The sequence below is a fragment of the Piliocolobus tephrosceles genome, chromosome 1 (genome assembly GCF_002776525.5).
Source record: "Piliocolobus tephrosceles isolate RC106 chromosome 1, ASM277652v3, whole genome shotgun sequence".
NCBI classification, from domain to species: domain Eukaryota; kingdom Metazoa; phylum Chordata; class Mammalia; order Primates; family Cercopithecidae; genus Piliocolobus; species Piliocolobus tephrosceles.
Window position 1 is genome coordinate 144760304 of NC_045434.1, and position 25565 is coordinate 144785868.

The 25565-nt window shown below is 37.2% G+C and overlaps 1 protein-coding gene across 2 annotated transcripts in view; it reads right to left on the reverse strand.

Annotated features, from left to right (window-relative positions):
- The window catches only part of AK5 (adenylate kinase 5), a 279140-nt gene that overhangs the window by 212321 nt on the left and 41254 nt on the right, over positions 1-25565 (reverse strand). For both annotated transcript variants that reach the window (XM_023209150.1, XM_023209155.1), the window contains exon 6: positions 3846-4037. In XM_023209150.1, the coding sequence (XP_023064918.1) occupies positions 3846-4037 (192 nt within the window). The remainder of the gene's footprint in view (positions 1-3845; positions 4038-25565) is intronic.

Genomic DNA, 25565 nt, shown 5'->3' on the forward strand with positions numbered 1-25565 from the left:
TATTGAGGAATTACATCCGACCTCACGGTAAGTTAAAGACAACACATAAATATGTGTGAGAAAATTCTATGAAGAAGTCTTTAATATACCAGCCTTATGATTTCATATTATTTTCATTCATACTTGCACACATGACTGCATATGGACATGTATAATACAAGAATAAAAATGAAGAAGTTCATGTAATGGGAACTATGTCAGTAAGATACAGTATTCCAGCAACAGTATGTTTTTCTTGGCTAATCTGATTAGGTTTTCTCTTCAAACTGGGTTTGTTCTCTAGTCAAATCTGCCAACAGATATAGTCAATGAAGTAAACAAGAACAAAGAGTGGAATGATGTCTCTTACTATACAGACACTGCCATTACATAGCTTGATTACACAGACACTATAGAAGCTAAAGAAGACATTGAGTCAAATTTATAACTGATTAATAGATACCTTTAAAGAAAAAGGTGAATTATGTCTAAAGTTTTTACAACCTATCCATTTTGGATTTCTTCAATAACCTATGTATTGGAGAAAAGGCAACAGAGTTCCCTCAGAGCACAGAATTGCTAGTGGTTACTGTAGGTTCTAAAAGATGAGCATTTGTTGGGGAAGGAAGAGAGAAGAAGAAATATAAAAACTATACAAGACTATCAATCATGTCATTTACCCTTACAATATTCTAGACACCATTTTAAGCTCTTGACATCCATTTAATCCTCACAATCATGCTGAGGTAGGATTGATGATTATACCTGTTTTACAGGTAAGGCATATGAGTTGCAGAGCAGATAAGTAACCTGCAGGAAGTCACACAGGTGGTAGGTGGTGCAGCTGGAATCTGAATCAGGCAAAGCGGCTGCATGGAGCATCTTAAAATACGCCCTCTGCATTACCATCATCTACCATGTTATGTATATTTCCTCATTTCACCCACACAACAATATTATGAGGTAGGTAACACTGTCTCCAATTTACAGATAGAGAGATCAAGTCCTAGAGGCTAGTACCTTGTAGGGGATCATGAAATTATTAAATGGCAATGGAACTGAGATTCCAAGTGACAGGATTCAGACACCAAACCCCCAGAGAAGAGGAGTACCAACATGAAGTTTCTCAACTGTACTAAACAGGGACATGGTCTCTGTCTGTGGCCCTTCAGAACTCTGTGCAGAGATAAGTGATTAATGCTATTGGAGTGTGGAGACAGTCTGTTCTATTCACCACAGGGAATTCCAATTCCTAAAACAGTGCATGACATATGTGAGGACACCCTGTACATTTTTGCACTTAATAATTCATCACAATTATCACACATAGTAACTCAACAGTCATCACACTTAATAACTGATTGTTTAATCTCTTTCTTCACATGCTGTAAGCTCTGTTCATTTCCTGAAGCTTACTATATAGTGAGCAGGTACTGTTCTAGGTGCCTGCAATATGTCAGTGTCAAAATAAAGATCCTTACCCTTTGTTTACTTAGCTCTGCATCCCTATCCCCTAGCAGAGTATCCTGGTTTTCAGTAAATATTTACTGAATTAGTAAATGAATGAATTAGGAGGGGCAGGTAGGAGAAAAGGAAAAAAAAAAAAAAACTACAGAGAAAAGGAAATACTTGGGTTTTATCTATTAATCCCCAGATTTTTATTAAAATCTTAACATGCTTATTATTAATATAAATGATCATTTTTATTATTTAACTCATCTTTAAAAGCAGAAGTGTCACCAAATATATTTTAATTCCAGCAGTAATCTATGATCCAGGTTCTAAAAGAGGACACGTGTTTTGCTTCTTTGTCAGATAATTTTTTCAAATTATATTCCCCAGAGCTTAGCCTGTGTTTGCGTTCATTGCTTTCTAAAAGCTGACTTTACTAGGCAAGTTTTATCTCAGTAATTAGAAGCATTTATCTTAAAGCTCATTTGGTTTTAGCAGTGAGGTTACAGGCTGTCATCCACATTGTTATTGACTCCTTCAATTAGAGGCAATGGCATTTCACCCCCATGCAAAATATTAGTAAATTAACAATCTCCACTCTGCATTCATTTGAGAAATCTGCTCTGCTTGTGATGACGAATGTGACAAGCAGGGAGTAATCAGAGACACTCTGGTAACACCTTTGAGCCTTGCAAATATCAATTAAATCTGGCCTTGCACCTTACAGTTGGGGTTTGGTTTGTAGGGCAAATTTCTTTTTTTATGATACAATGTGGAAGTTAGTGTTGGTAACTGGTGAGAAAAATGAACAACAGCCTATAATCCTAGCACTTTGGGAGGCCAAGGTGGGCAGATCATGAAGTCAGGAGTTTGAGACCAGCCTGGCCAACATGGTGAAACCCTGTCTCTACTAAAAATACAAAAAATTAGCCGGGCATCTGTAATCCCACCTACTTGGGAGGCTGAGTCAGGAGAATCGCTTGAACCCGGGAGATGGAGGTTGTAGTAAGCCAAGATCGTGCCATTGCACTTCAGCCCGGACGACAGAGCAAGATTCCATCTCAAAAAAACAAGACAAAAAAAAAAAAAAAAAACCAAAAAACAAACAACAATCCCAACAAAACATAGCCACAGAAGCATCCACCCTGATTTTCCCAAATCTTTTCAATTACTCAATGCCTGCTTTAAATCAAAATATGAACCCTGGCATTGTGAACAATTTCCAGATCAGATTTACAATTCTGCAACATGACAACTTTGACTCAAAGAGCAAATCATGTTGCATATTTCTTTATGGTGCTAAAAAGATTGCAAAGAAATTATTTTTCAAATGTCATGTCTGTCTCTTTCAGGCCCGAGGGCATCCTAGTCTAATGAAGAGAGTTTTAACCCAGAAATTGTTAAGATCACAGGAGCTCTCTGGATGGGCTTCAGCTGGTTTACCTAAAATTTGTGGAAAAAAAGTCTTTATGTGCTTTTTATTGCAATGGGCATGGATCGCTTTGATTAGATTCTCTACAGAGGCTTGTAACCCAACTAGACAAAACTCTTTGGTCCACTGGCCCGGGTCCAAGGGCTGAGAGGAGGATTCTGCCAAGGTCTGCCACCATCCAGCTGTCAAGGAGCTGCTGTGGTTTTAGTGTCTTCTTACATAAAGTGCTTTCTTCAGATGACCCATTATCCTCTTTGTCTCCTCTACACTTTCATACTGGAATCTGATGTTGTGATGATCATAAATTTAGCTGAACCTTCACCTCTAATGTTCTAGATTCTAAAAACTGTACAAACTAATGATTCAGTGTCATCTTTCATTGGCATATTGAATATCATCAGCCACAAATCAAACTAAAATTTTAGGAAAACATTAATATTTGCATTGCATCAAAGGAGCAGAAGGGTGACTACCTCCCATTTTGACACATTATCACTTCTTTATGACAAGTCAAACCCTTAGGAAACTTTTTCTGTGAAGTCAGAATCTCATTTCTTTATGTAGTACATTGTGACAAACAACGCTTAAATCTATCATCACCCCACATCAACTGTGTGGTCTATCAATTTTGTTAGGCTTCCAAAGACAGACAGAAGAGTGGAGAGACTGGACAAATACTGCTTACAATCACCCAGACGGTTATTTTAAAACATTTTTTTACTTGAGGACTAAAGAATTTTGGCCAAGGTTAAAATTTATCTTCTTTCATAAAAATCAATTAAATTAAAATGAACGTTTAAAAAAAAACATTATGGCTTAAAAAGGCAAATCAGGTCAAAATGATACCTTTTTTTTCCATTGGTTCTGTACCCCCAAAAAGCCACTTTTTAAGGTATAGAGGATTTCTACATGAGAACATAGGCTAATGAGAGATCTGAAAGAGCGCTCTTGTATTGGACTTGTAAAACTTGAGCTAACTTACTGTCATGATGAGCCCCTTTTCCTGGAAGTATTTAACCAATGGCGCAGCATTCTGCTTGAAGTTCATTAGTCTCCTTTGGGTAGCTTTTACATTGTCGTCTGGTCGGCCCTGCTGTTCTGCACGCTTCAGTAATCTTTCTTTGAGTCTCTGATTAGCACAAGCCAGGAATACCACCAAGTCGGGGGTACAGATCTGTGGAGAGCACCAACAGAGAGGTATTCAACATACCAACCAACGCATGTGGGCAGCTGCATCCATTTCCTGTTGTTCTGTGGAGGCTGCCATATATTTGGCCCTGTATGTTTTTGCCAGTATATTTCCAGGGCTGCTGCTCTACCCAAGGCCAGGAGCAGCCTTTCCCACTGTAGCCCATGTAAATAGCATTCCCTAACTCATGTGGCCATATGCAGTAGCCAACACTTTTTATACATGCTCAAATAAGTTTCCAAGTTGAATTAAGAACAGTCTCAGCCAAACTTTGCTAAAAATATTGTATATGTGACTTGATTTTAGAGGGGAGGAACTACTGGGCCACAGGTGTTCTCTACAGTAAATAAGTACTATTGCTATGATTACTATTTGGTACCATTTAAAAATTATCTACTGTATGCCAGGCTCAATGATATTTCCTTAAGATATTGCTGGCCGGGCGTGGTGGCTCATGCCTATAATCCCAGCACTTTGGGACGCCGAGGTGGGTGGATCACGAGGTCAGGTGTTTGATACCAGGTTGACCAACATGGTGAGATCATCTCTACTAAAAATGCAAAAAAATTAGCCAGGCGTGGTGGTGCGCACCTGTAATCCCAGCTACTCAGGAGGCTGAGGCAGGAGAATCACTTGAACCTGGGAGGCAGAGGTTGCAGTGAGCCGAGATCGTGTCATTGCACTCTAGCCTGGGCAACAGAGCAAGACTCCGTCTCAAAAAAAAAAAAAAGATATTGCTAAATTTTACAACAATCTGCAAGGTAAATGTTATCTCCATTTCATAGATGAGCAAACTGAGGCTCTGAGAAATTAAAGTACTTGTCTGAGAAAACATGGTCAGTAAAGTAAAAGTTAATATTTGAACTCAAGTCTGTTTAGTCTAAGGCCTCTGTTCCTTTCACTATCACAAAGTACTGAAAGGCCCAAAGGTCTTCATAAATTTCAGAAAATACTGAGGAGTGGCATGAAAAGAACCTAGGAAGTAAAAAGTTTCTATTTAACTAAATTAGAACTAGCATTGCATTTAAAACATAACATGACTATATGAGGTGAATGCATCTTATAACTGAGAATGGGAGAAGGCAAAAAGACAGTTTGCATAGTGGTTTGAAGCAATAATCTCCAAAGTGTTTTACAGCATCTTCACATTAGTAAATGTTTTAAGCATATACCCCAATTACTTATTAATTTACTAATTATGCACGTACATATGATATGCACGTATTACTATACTAGTACAGAATGCACATTGTAAAATATATATAAAAATACAATTTTTAAAGGATGGGATTCTACCATTGTAATTTTAATGATTTTTTTCCCATATCACAGTGGTTTGCTTTGTGCACTCTGGAGACCATTAGTTAAAAGATGGACTTGGGAGGCTGGGAGACATGGATTCCAGTTTTCTTGCCCCAGGACTTACCAGCTGAACGATGGGCACATAATTTAATCTTGCTAAACCTCTATGTCCTTATCTGTAAATAGAGATACACGAACCTGCCTCCTTGAGTTATTATGAAGATTAAATAATATAAAATACACAGCATGTATGCTTCATGCCAGGTGCTCAATACATTTTAGCCACAGTTACTATCTCTTAGCTTTCATAATTCTATGTGGCTCTGGTTCTCCTTTAACTTCTTATTTTTTATTTTGTTGTTTTGTCTTCTGCTCACATTTGTTCCTCCTCAGATCCCTGAAGTGGGGGTGTTTTCCAAGGCTTAGATCATACTCTTCTCCCTCTCCAAGTTCTCATTCTTTCCGTGTCCTTCTACTGTTTTGGTTTCAGCCACTACCTTTAGCTGATAAAGTTCAAATCTCCACTGTCAGCACTGACTTTCAATAGCACCCCAGTTCTATATTTTCCAATGTCTATGTGACAGCTCTATTTATGTCTGAATGCTACCTGTGACTCGGCAAAAATTAATTTCAGCAACTTCCTACCTAAATAAAATCTCATCTTATTTATTTTTACTTTAGCAACACTCCTGTCCTAAATCTCTTAGCTGGAAGACTTAGTATCAATTCTAACCCTTACTCATCAAAACTTCTATCTATCCAAGTTATCACTGTTGCCTATTGATTTTGTCTTTAAAACACTGTTCAAATGACTAGGTGCGTTGGTTCATGCTTGTAATCCCAGCACTTTGGGAGGCCAAGGCAGGCAGATCGTGAGGTCAGGAGTTCGAGACCAGCCTGGCCAAGATGGTGAAACTCCATCTCTACTAAAAATACAAAAATTAGCTGGGTGTGGTGGCGTGTGCCTGTAGTCCCAGCTACTCAGGAGACTGAGGCAGGAGATTCACTTGAACCCGGGAAGCGGAGGTTGCAGTGAACTGAGATTGTGCCATTGCACTCAAGCCTGGGCAGCAAGAGCAAGACTCTGTCTCAAAAAAAAAAAAAAAAAAAAAAACCTTGCTCAGACATCTCATCTTCCAATTCTCACTGCCACTGTGTAAGCACAGGAATATGCTAGGAAAGGTGATTAGGAGCGTGGATTGTAGAATCAGACAATCCTAGGTTTGATCTAGAATCTGCCTTCTATTAGTTGTTTGTCCTTGTGCAAACTGTTCAACCCCTTTGAATGTCAGTTTTCCCAAATGTAAAGTAGGGAATAAACTCCTAACTCAGAAGTTAGTATTTCCCAATTTGTAAAAAACATGCAAATCATTTTTGAGAAACCTTAAAAAATTAGAAAATCACTTGTAATATTTGTGTGATATATCATAAAGAGATTACATGAAGTTAAAGCTTTTATTTTTATCAAATATTATGTTATAAAATTCATAAACATAATTATCTGTAACATCCAGCTTCAGCCACTATAATAAAAGATATAATTTAAATTTTACTTTAAATAAATTACATAAGAATTTTGTTGACAAAATGATATATTGTGCTTGGTTTGGTGATAACGTGTATTAAAACATAAGAAAAAACTAACTCAGCATTGAATGCAGATAAAAACTTCTTGCATTTTTACATTTTTGCATTTCGCACTGAAATGTTTTACTTTAATACATTTTGTGTTTGTTTTAGTCTGTTAATGTAAGTGCTTCTCTTTCCTTGACACAGTAAGGTCATGGATAGCCTTCTACACATGTGTGATTACTACAACGATTACAATCATCACTATAGTCTGTCTTTTACTACAGGTATTGGCTTTTGAAATACTAGCGGCAGCTTCAAATTTATGTGTGTTTTTTTTTTTTTTGAGACGGAGTCTTGTTCTGTCGCCCAGGCTGGAGTGCAGTGGCCAGATCTCAGCTCACTGCAAGCTCCGCCTCCCGGGTTTACGCTATTCTCCTGCCTCAGCCTCCCGAGTAGCTGGGACTACAGGCACCCGCCACGTCGCCCGGCTAGTTTTTTGTATTTTTAGTAGAGACGGGGTTTCACCGTGTTAGCCAGGATGGTCTCGATCTCCTGACCTCGTGATCCACCCGTCTCGGCCTCCCAAAGTGCCGGGATTACAGGCTTGAGCCACCGTGCCGGGCCTATGTGGTTTTCTAATACTTTGAATAAAATTGCATTTTGTTTATGTATGTTTTTAGTTAGACTTTTTCCAAGCAGTTTTAGTTTTACAGAAAAATTAAGTGGGATATGTAAGATTTTTGATCAATAAATGGAACTTCAGGTCTGAAAAAGATGACCTTGAAATGAATCTACTAAGCTATTGAATGTTATAACTGTGATTAATTTGCCATCTTTCCTTGGTATAAATTAATGCCTTATGACTAGTTCAGTGGAAACCTTACAAGCCAGGAGAGAGTAGCATGACATATTTAAAGTGCTAAAGGAAAAAAAATACCATTACCCTGGAATAGCATATCCAGCAAAAATATCCTTCAAACATGACGGAGAAATAAAAATTTTCCCAGGCAAACAAAAGCTGAGGGATATAATCAACACCAGACCTGTCCTACAAGAAATGCTAAAGGCAGTACTTCAACCAGAAAGAAAAGTTAGTTAATGAGTAATAAGAAATCATATGAAGGTACAAAACTCACTGGCAATAGTAAGTACGCACACAAAAAAAACACAGAATATTATAATACCGTAGCTGTGGTGTGTAAGCTACTCTTATCCTAAGTAGAAAGACTAAATGACGCACCAGTCAAAAATAATGACAACTTTACAATACATAAGATATAAATAAAAACAACAAAAAAGTTTAAAAATGGGGGGATGAAGTTAAGGCATAGTTTTTATTAGTTGTCTTTTTGCTTGCTTGTTTGTTTATGTAAACAGTGTTGTTATCAGATTAAAATATGGGTTAAGGCCGAGTGCGGTGGCTCACGCCTGCAATCCTATCACTTTGGTAGGCTGAGGCGGGCAGATCATGAAGTTAAGAGATCGAGACCTTCTTGACCAACATGGCAAAACCTTGTCTCTACTAAAAATACAAAAATTAACTGGGCGTGGTGGCGCATGCCTGTAGTACCAGGTACTCGGGAGGCTGAGACAGGAGAATCACTTGAACCCGAGAGGCAGAGGCTGTAGTGAGATGAGATCGCGCTACTGCACTTCAGCTTGGCAACAGAGTGAGACTCCGTCTCAATAAATAAATAAATAAATAAAGGGTTAAAAGACAGTATTTGCAAGCCTCATGGTAACCTCAAACCAAAAAACATACAATGAATACACAAATAAATAAAAAGCATGAATGGGATTGGTGCCCTTGTAAGACAGAAACCAGAGATTCCCTGTCCCTTTCACCATGTGAGTGCACAGAGATAAGACCGCTATGAACCAGGAAGCAGGCCCTCACTAGACACCAAACATGCCAGTGCCTTGATCTTGCACTTCCTAGCCTCCAGAACTATGAGAAGTAAATTTCTACCATTTTAAAGCCTGGATAAATAGATAAATAATATACAACTGGGAATTAAAAAAATTAAAATACAAAATAGCCAAGATCACCAGAGCAGGTAGGCATAATCAGCTGACTGCTCCACCTCAGCCATAAGCATGCTCATGGGATTCCTTGTAACCCCTGCATAGAACCATGTATTACGGCCTCATGTTCTCCAATAGTGCTCCATTTTAAAGGGAAATTATACTTAAACTGTTATGTTTTCCCCAAGCTTTAGTAGCAGACATCATTCTGTTTTAAAAGATGTGAAGACCCTGAAAGTTTTAAAGAAATTCACTGTGAAATGTTCAGAAGTATCAGCAAATAAAATAGTGGTCATAGGATCCTTGGCATCCTTTTCCTTAGTGTATGTTCTCAAAAAACATGTGCTGATTGAATGAATGAATAAATAAATTGCAAAACAACAACAAAACCAAAAAGTGAGGCATCACTTTTGTCTACACAGAAGTGAACTTTCAAATTGTTGATATTGTTTCTCCTGTGGAATCAACAAAGTCAGTCTTTTTTTCTTCTTTCATTACCCAGGCAACTCAATCTTCCTCTGTTCATTTTTAAAGCCTTTACTTGAATGACTATTCTGTTAAAAAGAACCTGTGACTGCCTTTGTATAAGCAAAGACATATTCATTGTGTCAGACCGCAAAGTGAGCTCATTTTAATGCTCCTTGTTCTTAGCTGTCAGTACTGTTGACTGTCCTATTCTTTATGAAGAAGTGTTAGAGGGTCTAGACTCCGTAATTCAGATCAGCTAAACTGTCAGAAACCGGAAAGTAAAGTACTAAAGAAAAGAGAAAATCACAGTTGAAATAAAAACTTTCTAAAAAAGGAAGAAAGACAGACAACTGGACTTCACTATCATTTAACATGGAGATAATTTCTGGGCAGAGCTTTCAACAGATCACAGGGTTAGGGGACAAAAAGTGGTATATGGGGCCCACCTAGGGTAAGAGGCTCTAGAAAGTAACCACATCAAACCCTACCCCTAGGCTTTTGCTGGAACTCCAAAATGGTATACTATCAAGAGTATGTGTGAACCACCCTCAGATAATTAAATTTCATTTAGGATACCCTCAAACTTTTATTGTATTAAGGGGATTGAATGTGTTTAACAGAGACAAACGAAAAGAGAACAAAAAGGACAAGTCAGAAGAAACTAATCCAGAATGAAGCAAAAGAAGAAAAAGGTAGAAAAAATATGGAAAGGAGCAAAAGAGACACCTGAGACATGGTTAGAAGGCTCTAGAAAAAGAGAAAATGAAGAAGCAATATTTGAAAATACAATACCTAAGAATTTTCCAAACTGACAAAAGTCATCAAATCCTAGATCCAAGAAGCAGTATAAAAACCAACAATAATAAATGGAAAACTCAAACCTAAGCACATTATAGTAAAACTGAAAACCTAGAGAGACCAAAAAATCTTTAAAGGAGCCAAAAAAGAAATGAGAGATTATTTTCAGAGAAGCAACAATCAGACTGACAGCTAAATTTTCAAAAGAAACAATGAAAGTTAGAAAACAATGACATGATTTCTTTAAACTGTTGATGTTTAATAACTGCCAACCTACATCTCTATATCCAGCAAAAAAAAAAAAAAAAAATCTTTCAAAACTGAAGACTAAATACAGCATTTCCAAACAAATGAAAACAGAGAGAATTTGTCATCAGAAAGTCTAGAGTAATTAAAACATCAAAGAGTATTCTTTAGCTAGAAGAAAAATGATCCAGGATAGAAACTTGGCCCAGAAGAATGAATGAAGGGCAATGAAAATGGTAAATATGTAGGTAAACCTAAATAAATATTAACCTTATAAAAGAATAGTAAAAGTATCTTGTGTTATTTACAAATAAAGACAGCACATAAGTCATGAGGCAGGTAAATGAAGTTCAACTGTTCTAAAGTCTTTTACTTGCTCAGGAAGGGTACTTTTACCACTGTAAAAGTACTGATTTCTATGAGACATTAATAAGTTAATGATAATATGCCATAATTTCTAGAACAGGAGTGGGTAAACTCTTTCTGTAAAGGACCAGATGGCAAATATTTCAGGCTTTGCAGACCATATGGTCTTGTAGCGTGCAAGTAGCACAGACAATAGGCAAAATAATGGGCATGGCTGTGTTCCAATAAAACTTATTTACAAGGACAGGCAACCAGTAGGACTTGGTACATGGGCCATAGTTTGCTGACCCCTGCTCTAGAATAACCACTAAAAAAGCTGTCAGTCACATAAGATATAATTAACTAGCACGGGTTGGGGGGGGAATTAAAAAACAAAAATTGTTTAACTCAAAAAACATAAGAAAGGAGAGAAGAAACACAAAACGAGTGGAACAAATAGAAGGTAAACTGTAAAATACTGGAATTAAACCCAAGTATATAAGCAATTACACTAAATTTGAACAGAATAAATATTTTAATTAAAAAATATGGACTGGATAAAAACAAAAATAAAACTCAACTACCTGCTGCTTGTAAGAGTGTGTTAGGCTGGGTTCTCCTGTGCAGGAGTGCCTCAGGGCAGAAAGCCAAACATACACCTTGAGTTACTGCACACTACACTGGCACAAAGCTAGTCACAGCAAAAATGGCCAAGTAGAAGGTGGACTCAGAGGTTATGAGGTGGGGCCTCAGAGGTGTTCAATATAGCAGTACACTTTTAAGACGCAAAAAAAGCTAAAGGTAAAAGGATGAAAAAACATACCATGAAGACACTAAACAACAGAAAGCTGGTAAAACTATACAAATATCAAACATAGCAGTATACTGTAGGGAGAAAAGTATTACCTAGAGCTAAAGAGTGCCATGTCATTATGATAAAAGGTTTAATTATCCAGGAAGAAACAATAACTTCTAATTTGCATGACCTAGAAAACTAGCTCAAAGTATTTAAAGCTGAACTTGAACAGAACTAAAAGGAGAAAGTCACAAATCCACAATCATAGTAGCAAATTTTAATATATCTTTCTGAGCAACTGATAGAATAAGTAGCAAAAAAGTCAGTAAGCGTATAGAAGATTTCCACACAATTGACAAACCAATATTTACCCATAACACTGCAACAACCCAGTTGAGGATAAAGTCTTTAAAAACACACAGAGAAGTTGTTATAAAAGTTGAGCATATTCTGAGCCATAAAGGAAGCCTCAACAAGTTTGAAATGATTGAAATCATATAATCATCAATGGCTATAGTAGAAATAAGCTCTGCATAAATAATAAAAATATATAAATAAATAACTGATAAAAATATAGCTAGAAAATCCCCAAGTATTGAAATTAAATGATAACACTAATATTAATATATTTCCTGGGTCAAAAAATCACAATGGCAGAAAATAATATTTTATATTAAATTATAACAAAATTATGACATTCTAAAACATTTGCAAGGTTGAAATCAGTGATCTATCCATGTAAAAATGGTAAAAAAAAAAAAGAAAAATTTAGACCTTATAAGGTCTACTAAAAAGTAGAAAGAAGAAAAGATAAAGAATAGAAATTAATAAAATATAAAATAAACATATTATAGATAAGGGGTTGGTTCTTTGAAAAGACTAATAAAATTGATAATCCCTGGTAAAACTTATGAAGAAAAAGAGAAAAGGCACAAATAATATTGAAAATAAAAATAAATGAATCTCTAAATATCCTATAAAGTTTAACATGCTAAAAGAGGATATTAAGAATAACTTTATGAAAACAATTTGGAAATTTTATATAAAATGAACAGATTTCAGTGGGACATGGTAGTGCATGTTTGTAGTCCTACCTACTCAGGAGGCTAAGGTGGGAGGATCACCTGAGCCTGGGGAAGTCAAGGCTGCAGTGAGCCATGATGGTGCCACTGCACTCCAGCCTGGGTGACAGAATGAGACCCTGTCTCAAAAACAAAGAACAGATTTCTAGAAAAACTCAACTTCTCCATACTGACAAAAGAATAAACAGAAAGCCTAAATAGTCCTATATTTATGAAAGATATTAAATCCATAATTCAAAACTCTCACAAAAACAAAACTCCAGACCTAAGTGGTTTCACTGGTGAAATGTACTGGAAACTAATCTAATAAAAGCCTTCTGTAAAATACCAAAAAAGGGAATACTTTCCAATTCATTTGATGCAGCCACCACAATCCAAAGCCTGAGAACAACATTAGAGGAAAAAAAAAAATTTAGGCTCATGAACTCATGAACATAGACACAAAAATTCTAATAATATAGCAAATGAATCCATCAATATGTAAAAAGAATTATACATATCATGACCAATTTGGATCTAACCCATGGGTGAAAAATTGATTTACCTTTCAAAAACCAAGCATTATAGTTTATGAAGTGAATAAAGGGGAAAATCATTTGATAATCTTAATAAATTAATAAGTATGGAAAAAGCTTTGGCAATATTTAACATTCATTCATGGTACTATTATCTAACTAGGATTTCAAGAGGTCTTCTTTCATGTGATAAAGAATAAATTCACAAAATGAATAGCAAGCATCATACTTAATTGGGAAATGTTGAAACCTTCCCTTCGAGATTGGGACTGAAACAAAGATGCTCATTATCAGCACTTCTAGTTAACATTGTAAAGCAGATTTTAGACAGTTCAATAAGACACGAAAAAGAAATAAAACACATGGTTGGAAAGAAAGAAATATGATTGTCATTATTTGCATATGATATGATTGTACATCTAAAAATTAAAAAATTTAAAACTATTAGAATATGCAAATTTAGCATGGTCTGCATATAAGGCTAACATACAAAAATCAACTTTATTTCTATTTCTATGTACTAGCAACAAATAACTTAAAATTGAAATAAAAATATTAAATTTTTAAAAGTCATTTAATTACCTAGGGGGAAAATCTAATGAAGGATGGTACAAAAACACTATACTAATCTTGGTAGACATTAAAGAAGACTTAAAATGAGGCATGTGCCATATTCGTGGATGGAACACTTAATATCATAAAATATGTCATTTTCCCCCAAATTGATCTATAGATTCAATGTAATCCCTAAATTCCAACAGGTTTTCTGGGGAGGGATACAGAAATTGAAAAGCTGATTCAAATTTATTTGGAAATGCAGAAAGATCAAGAATAACCAAGGTGATCTTCAAGTCAATCTTGAGGAAAAAGAATAAAGCAATAAAACTTATTAAAGATAGTGTGGTATTGCTGTAAGGAAAACGAGTAGAACACTGGAACAGAAGACAGAACCTAGAGACAGATTCACTGCCCAAATATATGGGCATTTGCTTTATGGCAAGGGTGGCTCTGCAATGCAGTGGGGAAAGGACAGTTTTTTCAACAAATCATACTGGGTAAAGTGGATGGAAAAAAATGGAATCCCTACATTATATGATATGCAAACAATTCATTCTAGATGGATTTTCAGATCTAAATGTGAAAGACAAAATGATAGTCTGGAAGATATATAAGAAAATAGTTTCTATATCTTAGGGTTGGTAAGGATTTGTCAAACAGAACCTAGAAAACTCTAACCATAAAAGAAAAGTTTGATAAAATTTTTTGCTTTAAAATAGAAAAAACATTCTTATTATTAACTACTCCATTAAGAGAAAGAAAATGTCAGCTATACAGGAGAAGATGTTTGCCACATGTATAACCAACCTCATTCCCTGTCTTCACTTTTGGGGAGAAAATAGGTGTCTACAGTCGGTCAGAACGACTTTTCACTGTGCTATAATACTGAGCAGAGGTATGGTTTGCCTCTCTCTTATCTCCAAGAGGCTGAAGAATATCCATCTTTCTTTCTTTCTGTCTGCTGCTCATCTTTCTTTTTTGAACTTCCTTTTTCTATGCAGCTAGTGAGATCTGCCTGACTTAATTCTCAGAAGACCTCTGTTGGGCAGCTAAGCACTGACAGAGTTTATGATTCTCTGGCTCCAGTTCCTGGCTTCTTCTAGCATTGTCTGAATCAACATTTTTATGACAACAGCGGGACAACCTGAGACTGGGGGTGAAATTAGGGTTGGAGGAGGCTTTGGTCCCAGGCTCCAGGCTATCCCCAGCCCAGATAAAAGGAATTCTCCATGTGGTTCAGATAGCATTTTGGGACTCCCCTCGGGTTTGATAACAAAGTTTCACAGCAAAGGAATGGTTTTGTTTCTGAAAAGGTAGTCCTTGCACTAGTTGCCCTTGTTCAGGTATCCTCCAGAAGCCTGCTAGAAATGCAAATTCATATGGCCCGGCACAGAGGCACACCCATAATTCCAGCTACTCAGGAGGATGAGGTGGAATGATCAGTTCAGCCCAGGAGTTTGGGACCATCCTGGGCAACATAGCAATACTCCATTTAAAAAAATGCAAATTTATGAGCTCCATTCCGCTCTACTGAACCAGAATCTCTGGCAATGGGACCCATGAAAGTGTGTTTTAATCTATTCTTTATATGAAACTTTCTACACAGAAATGACTGGTCAAGACAGGACCTTAGTGAAGTTGTAGGGTATTTAAAAGTAAAATAATAACAACAATAAAAATCCAAAGTGTATCAATATGATTAACCATGAAAATGAAACTTTTTCCAGGGAGACAACTAGTATATGAAACTTTATTTTGGTAGTTTAGCCATTTCCTGTTGAAAGGCTGCATTCCATCTGTTATTGTTTGAGTGTGTCCACCAAAAGTTCACGTGTTGGCAATTTAGTTGCCATTGTATTGGTGTTAAGAGGTGGGGCCTTTGGGAGGCAATTGGGTTAATACCATTACAGTGGGAGTTCAGCCCCCTTTGCTGTCTGTGTTCTCTCATCCACCCTTCTGCCATTGGATGACCCTTGCCAGATGCTGGCAACAGCCTCTTAGGCTTCCCAGCCTCCAGAACCATAAGCCAAATACACTTCTGTTCTTTATAAATTACCCAGTCTGTGGTATTGCTATAACAGCATAAAAGAAACTAAGACACTATCCATTTCCATGATCCTGTGGTAATCTCTTACAGCCCCAAATGCATATTGTTTCTACTACTTTAGTAAATAAATTAGTTACTAACTTACTCTGTCCTTTCAGCAGCCTAATTAATCATATCTGCTGAACAGAGAGTATCATTAATGGTTTCAAAAATATATCATTAAAATTAGTTTATGAAACATATATTTCTGTGGCTTGATTTTTATGGCTCAAATCTTCATTTCAATAAAAGTGATTGGGGTATATTAGCCTCTCAAGATATACAAATTTAAGAAAGAGGAAAAATTGAAGGTTTTTTTTTTTTTTTTTTTTTTGAGATGGCGTCTCACGCTGTCACCTAGGCTGGCGTGCAATGGCGCAATCTCGGCTCACTGCAACCTCCGCCTCCTGGGTTCAAGTGATTCTCCTGCCTCAGCCTCCCGAGTAGCTGGGATTATAGGCACCCACCACCACACCCGGCTAATTTTTTGTATTTTTAGTAGAGATAGGGTTTCACTATGTTGGTCAGGCTGGTCTTGAACTCCTGACCTCATGATCTGCCCACCCCAGCCTCCCAAAGTGCTGCAATTATAGGCGTGAGCCACTGCACCTGGCCTGAAGTTTTAATGAATAGTATATACCAGGTTGACAATAAGGAAATGAATGTAAAGTTACAAAGCTATATTTTTTCTCCAAGATGTCTTTTCCTCACTGCTAATTTGATTATTCAGGCATCTATTTCATTCATTTACAAATTTATTCAGGTAGTATTTACTAGGATCCTATTATGAGCTAGAAGTGAAGTTCTGGAAAGGTAGACTGAGACTAGATGGGCTGGCATTGTCTTCCATGCTAAGCAGCTGGGGTTTTGTTATATATACATGGGAGTAATATATTTTATTTTGTGCTTTACAGTGCCAATGGCAGTGCAGGCAGCAGACTAGATGGGGAGAGACTAGAGGCAAACAGATCATCTGGAAGAGCTAATGAGCCTGAACTGTCTACAATTATGTGCCCTTTATGAATAGAGGGCAAATAACATATAATGTAAAACATGATCTTTAAGACCATAAGCGCTAACACTAGGCAAACAGCACTGCAATAAGACAAAATAACTTTCTGAAATTGGAGGGGAGGGAGAAATGAAGGCAAATGAGTAAAGTTAAAAAATACATCAGTTTCTACACCTATAGGGTGAGCTATGCCTGCCTGGTTCATGGTGATCAGTATATGGACTCCTCATTACTAGTGCATGCAATGCATGATTGAATAAACTGCAAACAGCATCTAAAGTAGTCAAATGATTGAATGATAATGTTGGCTGATGTTGCCAGACTCAGCCAAGAAAAATCACTACAGGGATTTTCTTTAGCATGTTGTTAATGTCATCATTTAGCAAACTTCTTTTTTTTTTTTTTTTTTTTTTGAGATAGGATCTTGCTCTGTTGCCCAGGCTGGAGTGCAGTGGCTCAGTCATAGTTCACTACAGTCAAACTCTTTGGCTCAAGCGATTCTCCCATTTCAGCCTCTTGAGTAGCTGGGTCTACTGGTGCACGCCACCATGTCCAGGTTATTTATTTACTTATTTATTTGTAGAGATAGGGTCTTGCTGTTTTGCCCAGGCTGGTCTTGAACTCCTGGCCTCAAGGGATCCTGCCACCTTGGCCTCTCAAAGTGCTGGGATTACAGACATGAGGCACTGCACCCTGCTCCATTTAGCAAACTTCTAAGCCAGCTCTCTCTACCTGCCTCCTTACAAACATTTAACATTTAAATTCATAATACTGAGTATAGGAATGATTGCCCACGTGATTCTGTTATTGGTATGTGAACACAATCCTGACTTATACTGACTACTATGTTCATTAATTCATGGAAGCAAAGATTGAGAAGGATCCTTAAAGGTCACGTGGTCCAAATTCCTATTTAATCTGCATAGCAATTAATTTTCAAAAACATTTGGACCTAACTAAAAATATGTATCTTTAATTTCGTTGCATTCATTTAAAAAAGAAGTAACAGTGTCATTTCTCCATGATCTACCTACTTTGGACAACTGGATTTTATACTTTGAGACGTACTGCATCCATTCAAAGGCAGTATTAGAAAAGTAGTTTAGACGTTCTTAAAGGAAGAAGCACATTTTCAAATCTTTTAAAAGCATTTCTTGGAGGAAAATAAAACTCCAGAGTACATTAAATGTGAACTGATATTGGAAGAATACAAAAGAGTGAGAAATTATCAGATAGCACCATTAATGCTTCATGCGCAAACTTACTGAATGGAAAACAGACTAAAAACTTGCCACAAAATGTCATTATTAAAGATTTCCATTTGAAACTTATATGAAAGTACTTAAAAAAAAAACTTTGGTGTTATTCCAAAGGCAAACTGGTATCTTTTTTTAGGAATAAGTCACTTTGATTTATGTAGCTAAAAGAAGCTAACACTTCAAAAGAAGATTCATGCTTAATATAGTTCTATTTCACACTTATCCACATTTATTTCTTAGCACTCAAACACAATGACTGTCTCCAAAGAAATTCATAAGGCTATTAAGTTATTAATGGATGGAGGAGTGATGCTATTGCACTCTATTCATTAGGTCTTACCAGGTGTCTCTGCTTATCACAGAGAGTTGTCTCAGAATAACTCTTCTCTTTCATATTGGTAATAAAAAAATACTTTAAACATATCATCAGCCAATATTTGAGGCATTAAGTAACACCCAAAGTCCAGCCATAATTTGATAATATATCTTTAGTGAATCTTGTTCCCAAATTTTTCTTGCACATCCTACATATAAGAAACATTAAGGAAGAATCATTCATTTTTCCACTCCTTCAATCCATAAACATTTATTAATTGTTTAATATGTACCTTTAACTGGTTAAACTAGCTCACTATTCTTCATCCATTTCTTTTTCTTTTTAAACATTTTCTGACAAGTATGGTTCTAAAACCACCTGGAAATGCATTGATAGGTGTCCACTTCAGTTCAACAAACATTTACTAAGCATTTACTATGAGTCAACTATGACACTAGATGAAAGAGATGCAAAATGGGCAATACATAGTCCCTCTCCACAAGGTTCTCCCAATCCATTGCAGAAGCAGACACATAAAATGTTATTTCAATACAGCGAAATTCTATGGAAGTTTCACTATATTGGAATATAGTTCCAAAATGGAGGCCAGCACAGGGTGTAACAGAGGTAGAGAAGAGGGCCTTGAGGTCTGGAAACTTGTGTCCATGTGAGCAGCACATGACCATATGGCATGTTGTTTTTCCCCAGCAACTTTTTAGGACTCTGCTTTTCCCGTAGAAGTGTGTAGGGAGAAGAAGAAAAGAAGGAGTTACATCCAAGTCTATGTCCTGGCAGCCAAAAATGGTTCTGTGAGAAACCCTTATGATATAATCAAATTACCTTTCTATCGCTCATTAGGGAGATTTTATTTTAGTACTACCAGAAATATAATAGTTGAATTTTGTATTTTAAAAGTAGCGGCCAGGTGTGGTGGCTTACACCTGTCATCCCAACACTTTGGGAGGCCAAGGCGGGCGGATCACGAGGTCAGGAGTTCACCTGACCAACATGGTGAAACTCCGTCAAAAAATACAAAATACAAAACAACAACAACAACAACAACAACAAAAAACCTACAAAAATTAGCCAGGCATGGTGGCGTGTGCCTGTAATCCTAGCTACTCAGGAGGTTGAGGCAGGAGAACTGCTTGAACCCGGGAAGCAGAGGTTGCAGTGTAGTGAGCTGAGATTGCACCACTGTACAGCAGCCTGGATGACAGAACGAGCCTCCGTCTCAAAAAAAAAAAAAAAAAAAAAAAAAAAGAAAAAAGAAAAAAGGAAAAAATAGGTAGCGCATAATCTGGCATCCAGCTCTGAATTGCTCTGATGTAATAGAGAGTGATGAATTCAAGTTTCTTGTTAGAGGATGATGGCCTGGTAGTCACCATCACATCCAGAAGAGGACTCTAAGCCAAGAGTCTACCCAATGAAAAGATCTGCAGAATACATGGAAGCAAGTCTCCTTCAGACAATCAGGAACAGTCTTTGTTCAACAATTTCCCCATCTCGCCCCATGCCCCTTTAACTACAACCCAACTTCCAGGAGGAGGGTAGAGGTTTTGTTTTTTTCCTATAAAGATCTAATAAATGGCTTGGTAGATTCAGGGTTTCTAGAACAACTGAGATGAGAATTCAAACTTTTTAACTCTGCAGTCTACATCCTGGGGGGTATGGCCCCATTCAGGTGGGTTTATATCTGGGATGAGCAGAGAATCATCATTACTAATTATCACTGCACTTTAGATACGGCTTCAGAATCCTTCTCAGCATACTGGGTTAAGGAGTCATTGCAATTTGAATGCGGTACACAAGATGAAATCTTTTTGCCACCATTGGTTTATACGCATAAAAGAGGTGGCTCTATAGGCATACATGAAAATTAGTTTTAGTCTTATTCTATAGCCATGAGTAAGACACACACACGCACGTGCAAATGGTGGTGAACATTTTTTTAATATGGTCCACACTTAATTAATTGAATTTTTAAAGCAGTGGTGGACAGAAGAGGCATTTTTAACTAAAATCAGAGAAGTTATTTCCTAACATTGTTCATGCCATTTTTTAATTGTCAGCGTTTTCAGGAGGCTAATCTTCACCCTACTTTCTCATTAGTAAATGGGTAGATTGCCAATGCTCTACAAGGCAATAGCTATTATAAGAACGGGTCTTTTCAAATTGTGCTGGTGCCTTGAGTTGAACCCAGACTTTTGAGTCTCTGTTGGCTGCAGCAGCAGCAGCTGCTTTCACCCTGGTCTTCTGCTCTAGCAGGGAGCCAGAGGACTGAAACATAATCATTCTCACAGGATATTTTTAGATTATTGATTTGGTGCTTTATTGTTTCCTTATTTTTGGAAATGTATGAATGATTTAGACAGAAACTAATCTGAGCTGGAAACCCTTTCCAAATATTTCTCTCCTCTATTTCTTTCTCTCTCTGTGCATTATATCTATCTACACACACATGTGTATGTATGCACACACATATACATACATAAACACACACTGACTAAAGAATGATATTTATTAGACTATTTGGTAGTTCAAGTGGAATATATTTGAGTTAATTTCCAAAAGGCTTATTATTAAATTATAATAGAAAGCAAAGAAGCTCAGATATGGAAAGGCCTGCTGGAGATTTTAAACCATTATTCATTCTAATTATTCATTTGCTCACTCATTTCGATCATTCATTCAGTAAATATTGAGTGTTTATGTGTACAAAAATAATATTAAAGAATTCCTAAAAGTTTTCAGACAAGAAGAATCAATGATTGGCTCTAATAATTTGCTCTAATGTTTATGGTACTTTTAAGGAGATTTTTCTCCTATATAAATTCAAAACTGTTTTCTTAAATGCAAATTTATTTACTCAGCAGAAAAGAAACAGACAATATGCTATTTACAAACTGTTATACATGCATGCGAAACAGTTATAAGGAGATGACTATAAAGAAAAACAGGCCGGGCGCAGTGGTTCACGCCTGTAATCCCAGCACTTCCGGAGTCCAAGGTGGGCGGATCCCCTGAGGTCAGGCATTCGAGACCAGTCTGGCCAACATGGCGAAACTCTGTCTCTACTAAAAATACAAAAAAAATTAGCCAGGCGTGGTGGCGCATGCCTATAGTCGCAGCTACTTGGGGAGGCTGAGGCAGGAGAATTGCTTGAACCCGGGAGGTGGAGGTGGCAATGAGCCGAGATCACGCCACGCACTCCAGCCTGGGCGAAACTCCATCTCGAAAAAAAAACATTTTTTTTTGAAATAAACAGAGCAGAACTTGTAAAACTAAATGCACGCTCTCTTACAAAATACGGCATTTGGAAAATTAAAAATTCACTTTAATATGTTGTCCACTACTCAGAGCATTTTGGGATCTAACTCCAGAGAGGATCTTTTGAATGCTAAACCCCAGTCCTTTGAGACTAGACTGACCTTTTTTACTGCTCAGGCAGATAATATAGTTAGGTAGAGAGAGCACTGGGGAAAAGACAGTAAGGTGCGTAATCTAGGTCTCACGTTAACTAGATTTGTGAATTACAGCCAGCCATTTAATCTCTCTGGGACTCAGTTTTCTCATTTACAAAATGAGATCAGTAGCTACCAATCTTTTTTAGTTCAAAGACCGTTTTTAAAGTTTTTGTTTTTGTTTTTTAAATCCCAAGAATCTCCACATGGTAAAGCTATCCTTTTGGTATCAGTTGATTGAGAAAAGGCTCCTGTTTGCCTAGCTTTGTTTCCCTCTGCAATGACTCAGCAACCCCCAGAGGGAGGGACCACCCGTCACCTGATGCGGGATAAAGTAGCCTGTAAAATCTGTGCTTGAGTTACTCTTCTATGAATCAATGTACTCATGGAAACCATTAGTTAAAGCATGAAAGGAAAGAATTTCTTTAGGCTATGACTCACAGAAAAAAAAAAAAAGGAAAAAGGAAAAAAAGAACCAAGGACTACAAACAGATTAAATGCAATAATCAAGGGCTACTCACCACATTAGTAAATTAGTCACTACTCATTCTTCTAAAGCAAACATAAGCATATCACCCTCTAACCCATCCACATATTTGGACAAATACCCATGACTATGTATTCAAACAACGCTATTTTAAAAATAAAGATGTTATTCTTCTCAGTCAATATTTTAGGAAATAATCATCATGGAAAGTTAAACGATAAGCTAGACATGGCTCACCCTGTTTTTATAGTACATAAAAATGTGCTGCTAATATATAGAAATACAATTGATTAGTACATTGACCTTGTATTCCATGACCTTGCTAAATTTAACTAACAGTTTTAGTAAACATTTTGTAGATTCCTTAGGATTTTCTTTGTAAACAATCATGTATTTCAACAGTATAGACAGTATTAGTTCTTCCTTTCCTATATTTATGCCTTTTGTTTCTTTTTCTTGTCTCAGAGCAGTATTTAGAACTTCTCAGACCACTATTTAGAACTTTTACTATTTCTATTTAATGTTGTTAAAGCTGTTGTAAAAGCTGACACCCTCACAATTCCCAATATTAGGGGGCAGCACCCAACATTTGACCATTAAGTATGACGTTAGCTATAGGTTTTTGTAGATGCTCCCCATCAGACAAGAATTCCCTTCCAATCCTAATTTGCTGGGTTTTTTATGAACTTATGTTCAATGTTGTCAAATGCTTTTTCTGCTACTATGATCAAAAAGAACATCAAGTTTTTAAAATGTATTGAGACTTTTTTTTTTTTTTTTTTTTTTTTGAGACGGAGTCTCGCTCTGTCGCCCATGCTGGAGTACAGTGGCAAGACCTCAGCTCACTGCAACCTCTGCCTCTCAGGTTCAATCGATTCTTCTTCCTCAGCTTCCGGAGTAGCTGGAACTCAGGCACGTGCCACTGTGCCCAGCTAACTGTTTTGTATTTTTAGTAGATGGGGTTTCGCTGTGTTGGCCAGGCCGCTCTCAAACTCCTGACCTCAGGTGATCCGCCCGCCCTGGCCTCCCAAAGTGCTGGGATTATAGGCATGAGCAACCGCACCCGGCCGAGACTTGTTTAATGGCTTAGTAAATGGCTTATCTTGGTCAAGGTACCGTATGCAGTCAAAAACACTGTGCATTATTCAGTTGTTTGATACAGTGTTTTAGACATGTCTATTGTTCTTTAGATTTTCTATGTCTGTACTGGTATTTTGCCTAGTTGTTATATTAAATACTGAGAAAAAATTGTTAAAATTTCCAATTATGAGTGTGCACTTGTATATTACTTCCTTTATTTCTATCAATTTTTGAGTTATGTATATTGAAACTTTTTATTAGGTATATACACATTTATAAATTGTATGTCTTTCTGATGAACTGATGCATTCACCACTATGAAATATTCCTGTCTCTGGTGAGACTGTCTGAAGTCTACTTTAATGTCAGTAACATCACTCCAGCTTTCCTATGTGTAGTGTTTTCATAGCATACCTTTTTTTTTTTTTAGACAGAGTCTTGCTTGTCGACGCCCAGGCTGGAGTGCAATGGCGTGATCTTGGCTCACTGCAACCTCTGCTTCCCAGATTCAAGCAATTCTCCTGCCTCATTCTCCTGAGTAGCTGGTGTTATAGGGATGCACCACCATACCTGGCTAATTTTTGTATTTTTAGTAGAGATGGGGTTTCACCATATTGACCAGGCTGGTCCCAAACTCCTGACCTCAGGTGATCCGCCTGCTTTGGCCTCCCAAAGTGCTGAGATTACAGGCATGAGCCACTGCACCTGGCCTGGTATACCTTTTTAATCCTTTACTTTCAACCTGCGTTTTAATTTTTTCAAAAGTGTCTCTTGTAAAAACGAAGTATGCTTATTTCTACCCATATAATGAAAATCTTATTTTAATCTTTCTGTTATGGTAGAAATCCTTCCGATACGGTGTGGCTGAGTCCGCACCCAAATCTCATCTTGAATTGTAGTTCCCATAATCTCCACGTGTCATGGTAGGGACCAGATGGGTGGTAATTGAATCATGGGGACATTTACCCCCATGCTGCTCTCGTGATACTGAGTTCTCATGAGACCTGATGGTTTTCTAAGGGGCTTTCCCCACTTTGCTCAGCACTTCTTCTTGCTGCCTGGTGAAAAAGGTGCCTTTCTTCCCCTTTGTCTTCTGCCATGATTGTAAGTTTCCTGAGGCTTTCCCAGCCATGCAAAACTGTGAGTCAATTAAACCTTTTTTCTTTGTAAATTACCAGTTTTGGGTATTTCTGCATAGCAGCATAGGGACTAATACACCTTCTGTAGAATAAATAATTACCCTGTTTATTCATTTTAGAAATTCAGCATCTCTAACATTTTTCTCATAATGTGGGGCACACTTGTACACATAATCATTCTTCAAAGAATACAATGTGCTTACAGTCAGTGAGACTAAATCAGTAGGTTCTGAGAATAGTATCTTGGACTTCCAACATATATGACAGCCAGTTTAATTTGAATTTATATTTTTGGCAATTACTTAAGATATCCAAATTGTAACTGTCTCTGCATTTTCTCAAGAAACTGGTCTTTCCTATTAAAGAAATTAAGGAAATTACACCTGGAAATTAAGGAAATAAAATAGTTTATGTTTGAGTGAATCTCGGTGCAGAAAATACAAAATGTTACCACTGGGAAGCCTTTTGTCACTCATCCTTATGAGGCATTCCAGGGGAATGAAACCAGTGTGTGCTGGCATAAAAGAATGAAGACACAGTTACTGAACAACTGCTGTGGGCAGTGCCTTGCAGAGCCATGAGTAATACAAAACATAGATGAAAGAGTTTCAGCCCTTAATGAATCTGATTGTGCTATACATTTTCCCTTTGCCCCTGTAGCTCTACTCTACACCATTCTCTCCTCAATTCTGTGCCCTGGTGACTCTTCTGAAATGTATAAATCAGTTCTCTTGATCTCTGGCTTGCAGCTGTTTTTGACCAACGGTAAGCATCAGTAGGAGATCAGAGGAAGGGATGAAAGGAAAGTCTTGATATTTATTCCCTTGGCTCTCATCCTCTGGAATCATCATGAGCTGGCTACCTCTCTCTACTGAAGGTCAAGGCCCCTATAAGGAACCTTTCTTCATACATTTGTCTTTTTCTGAGTTCTTGAACTTGCAGGCCTAGGGATGGAAACAGAAC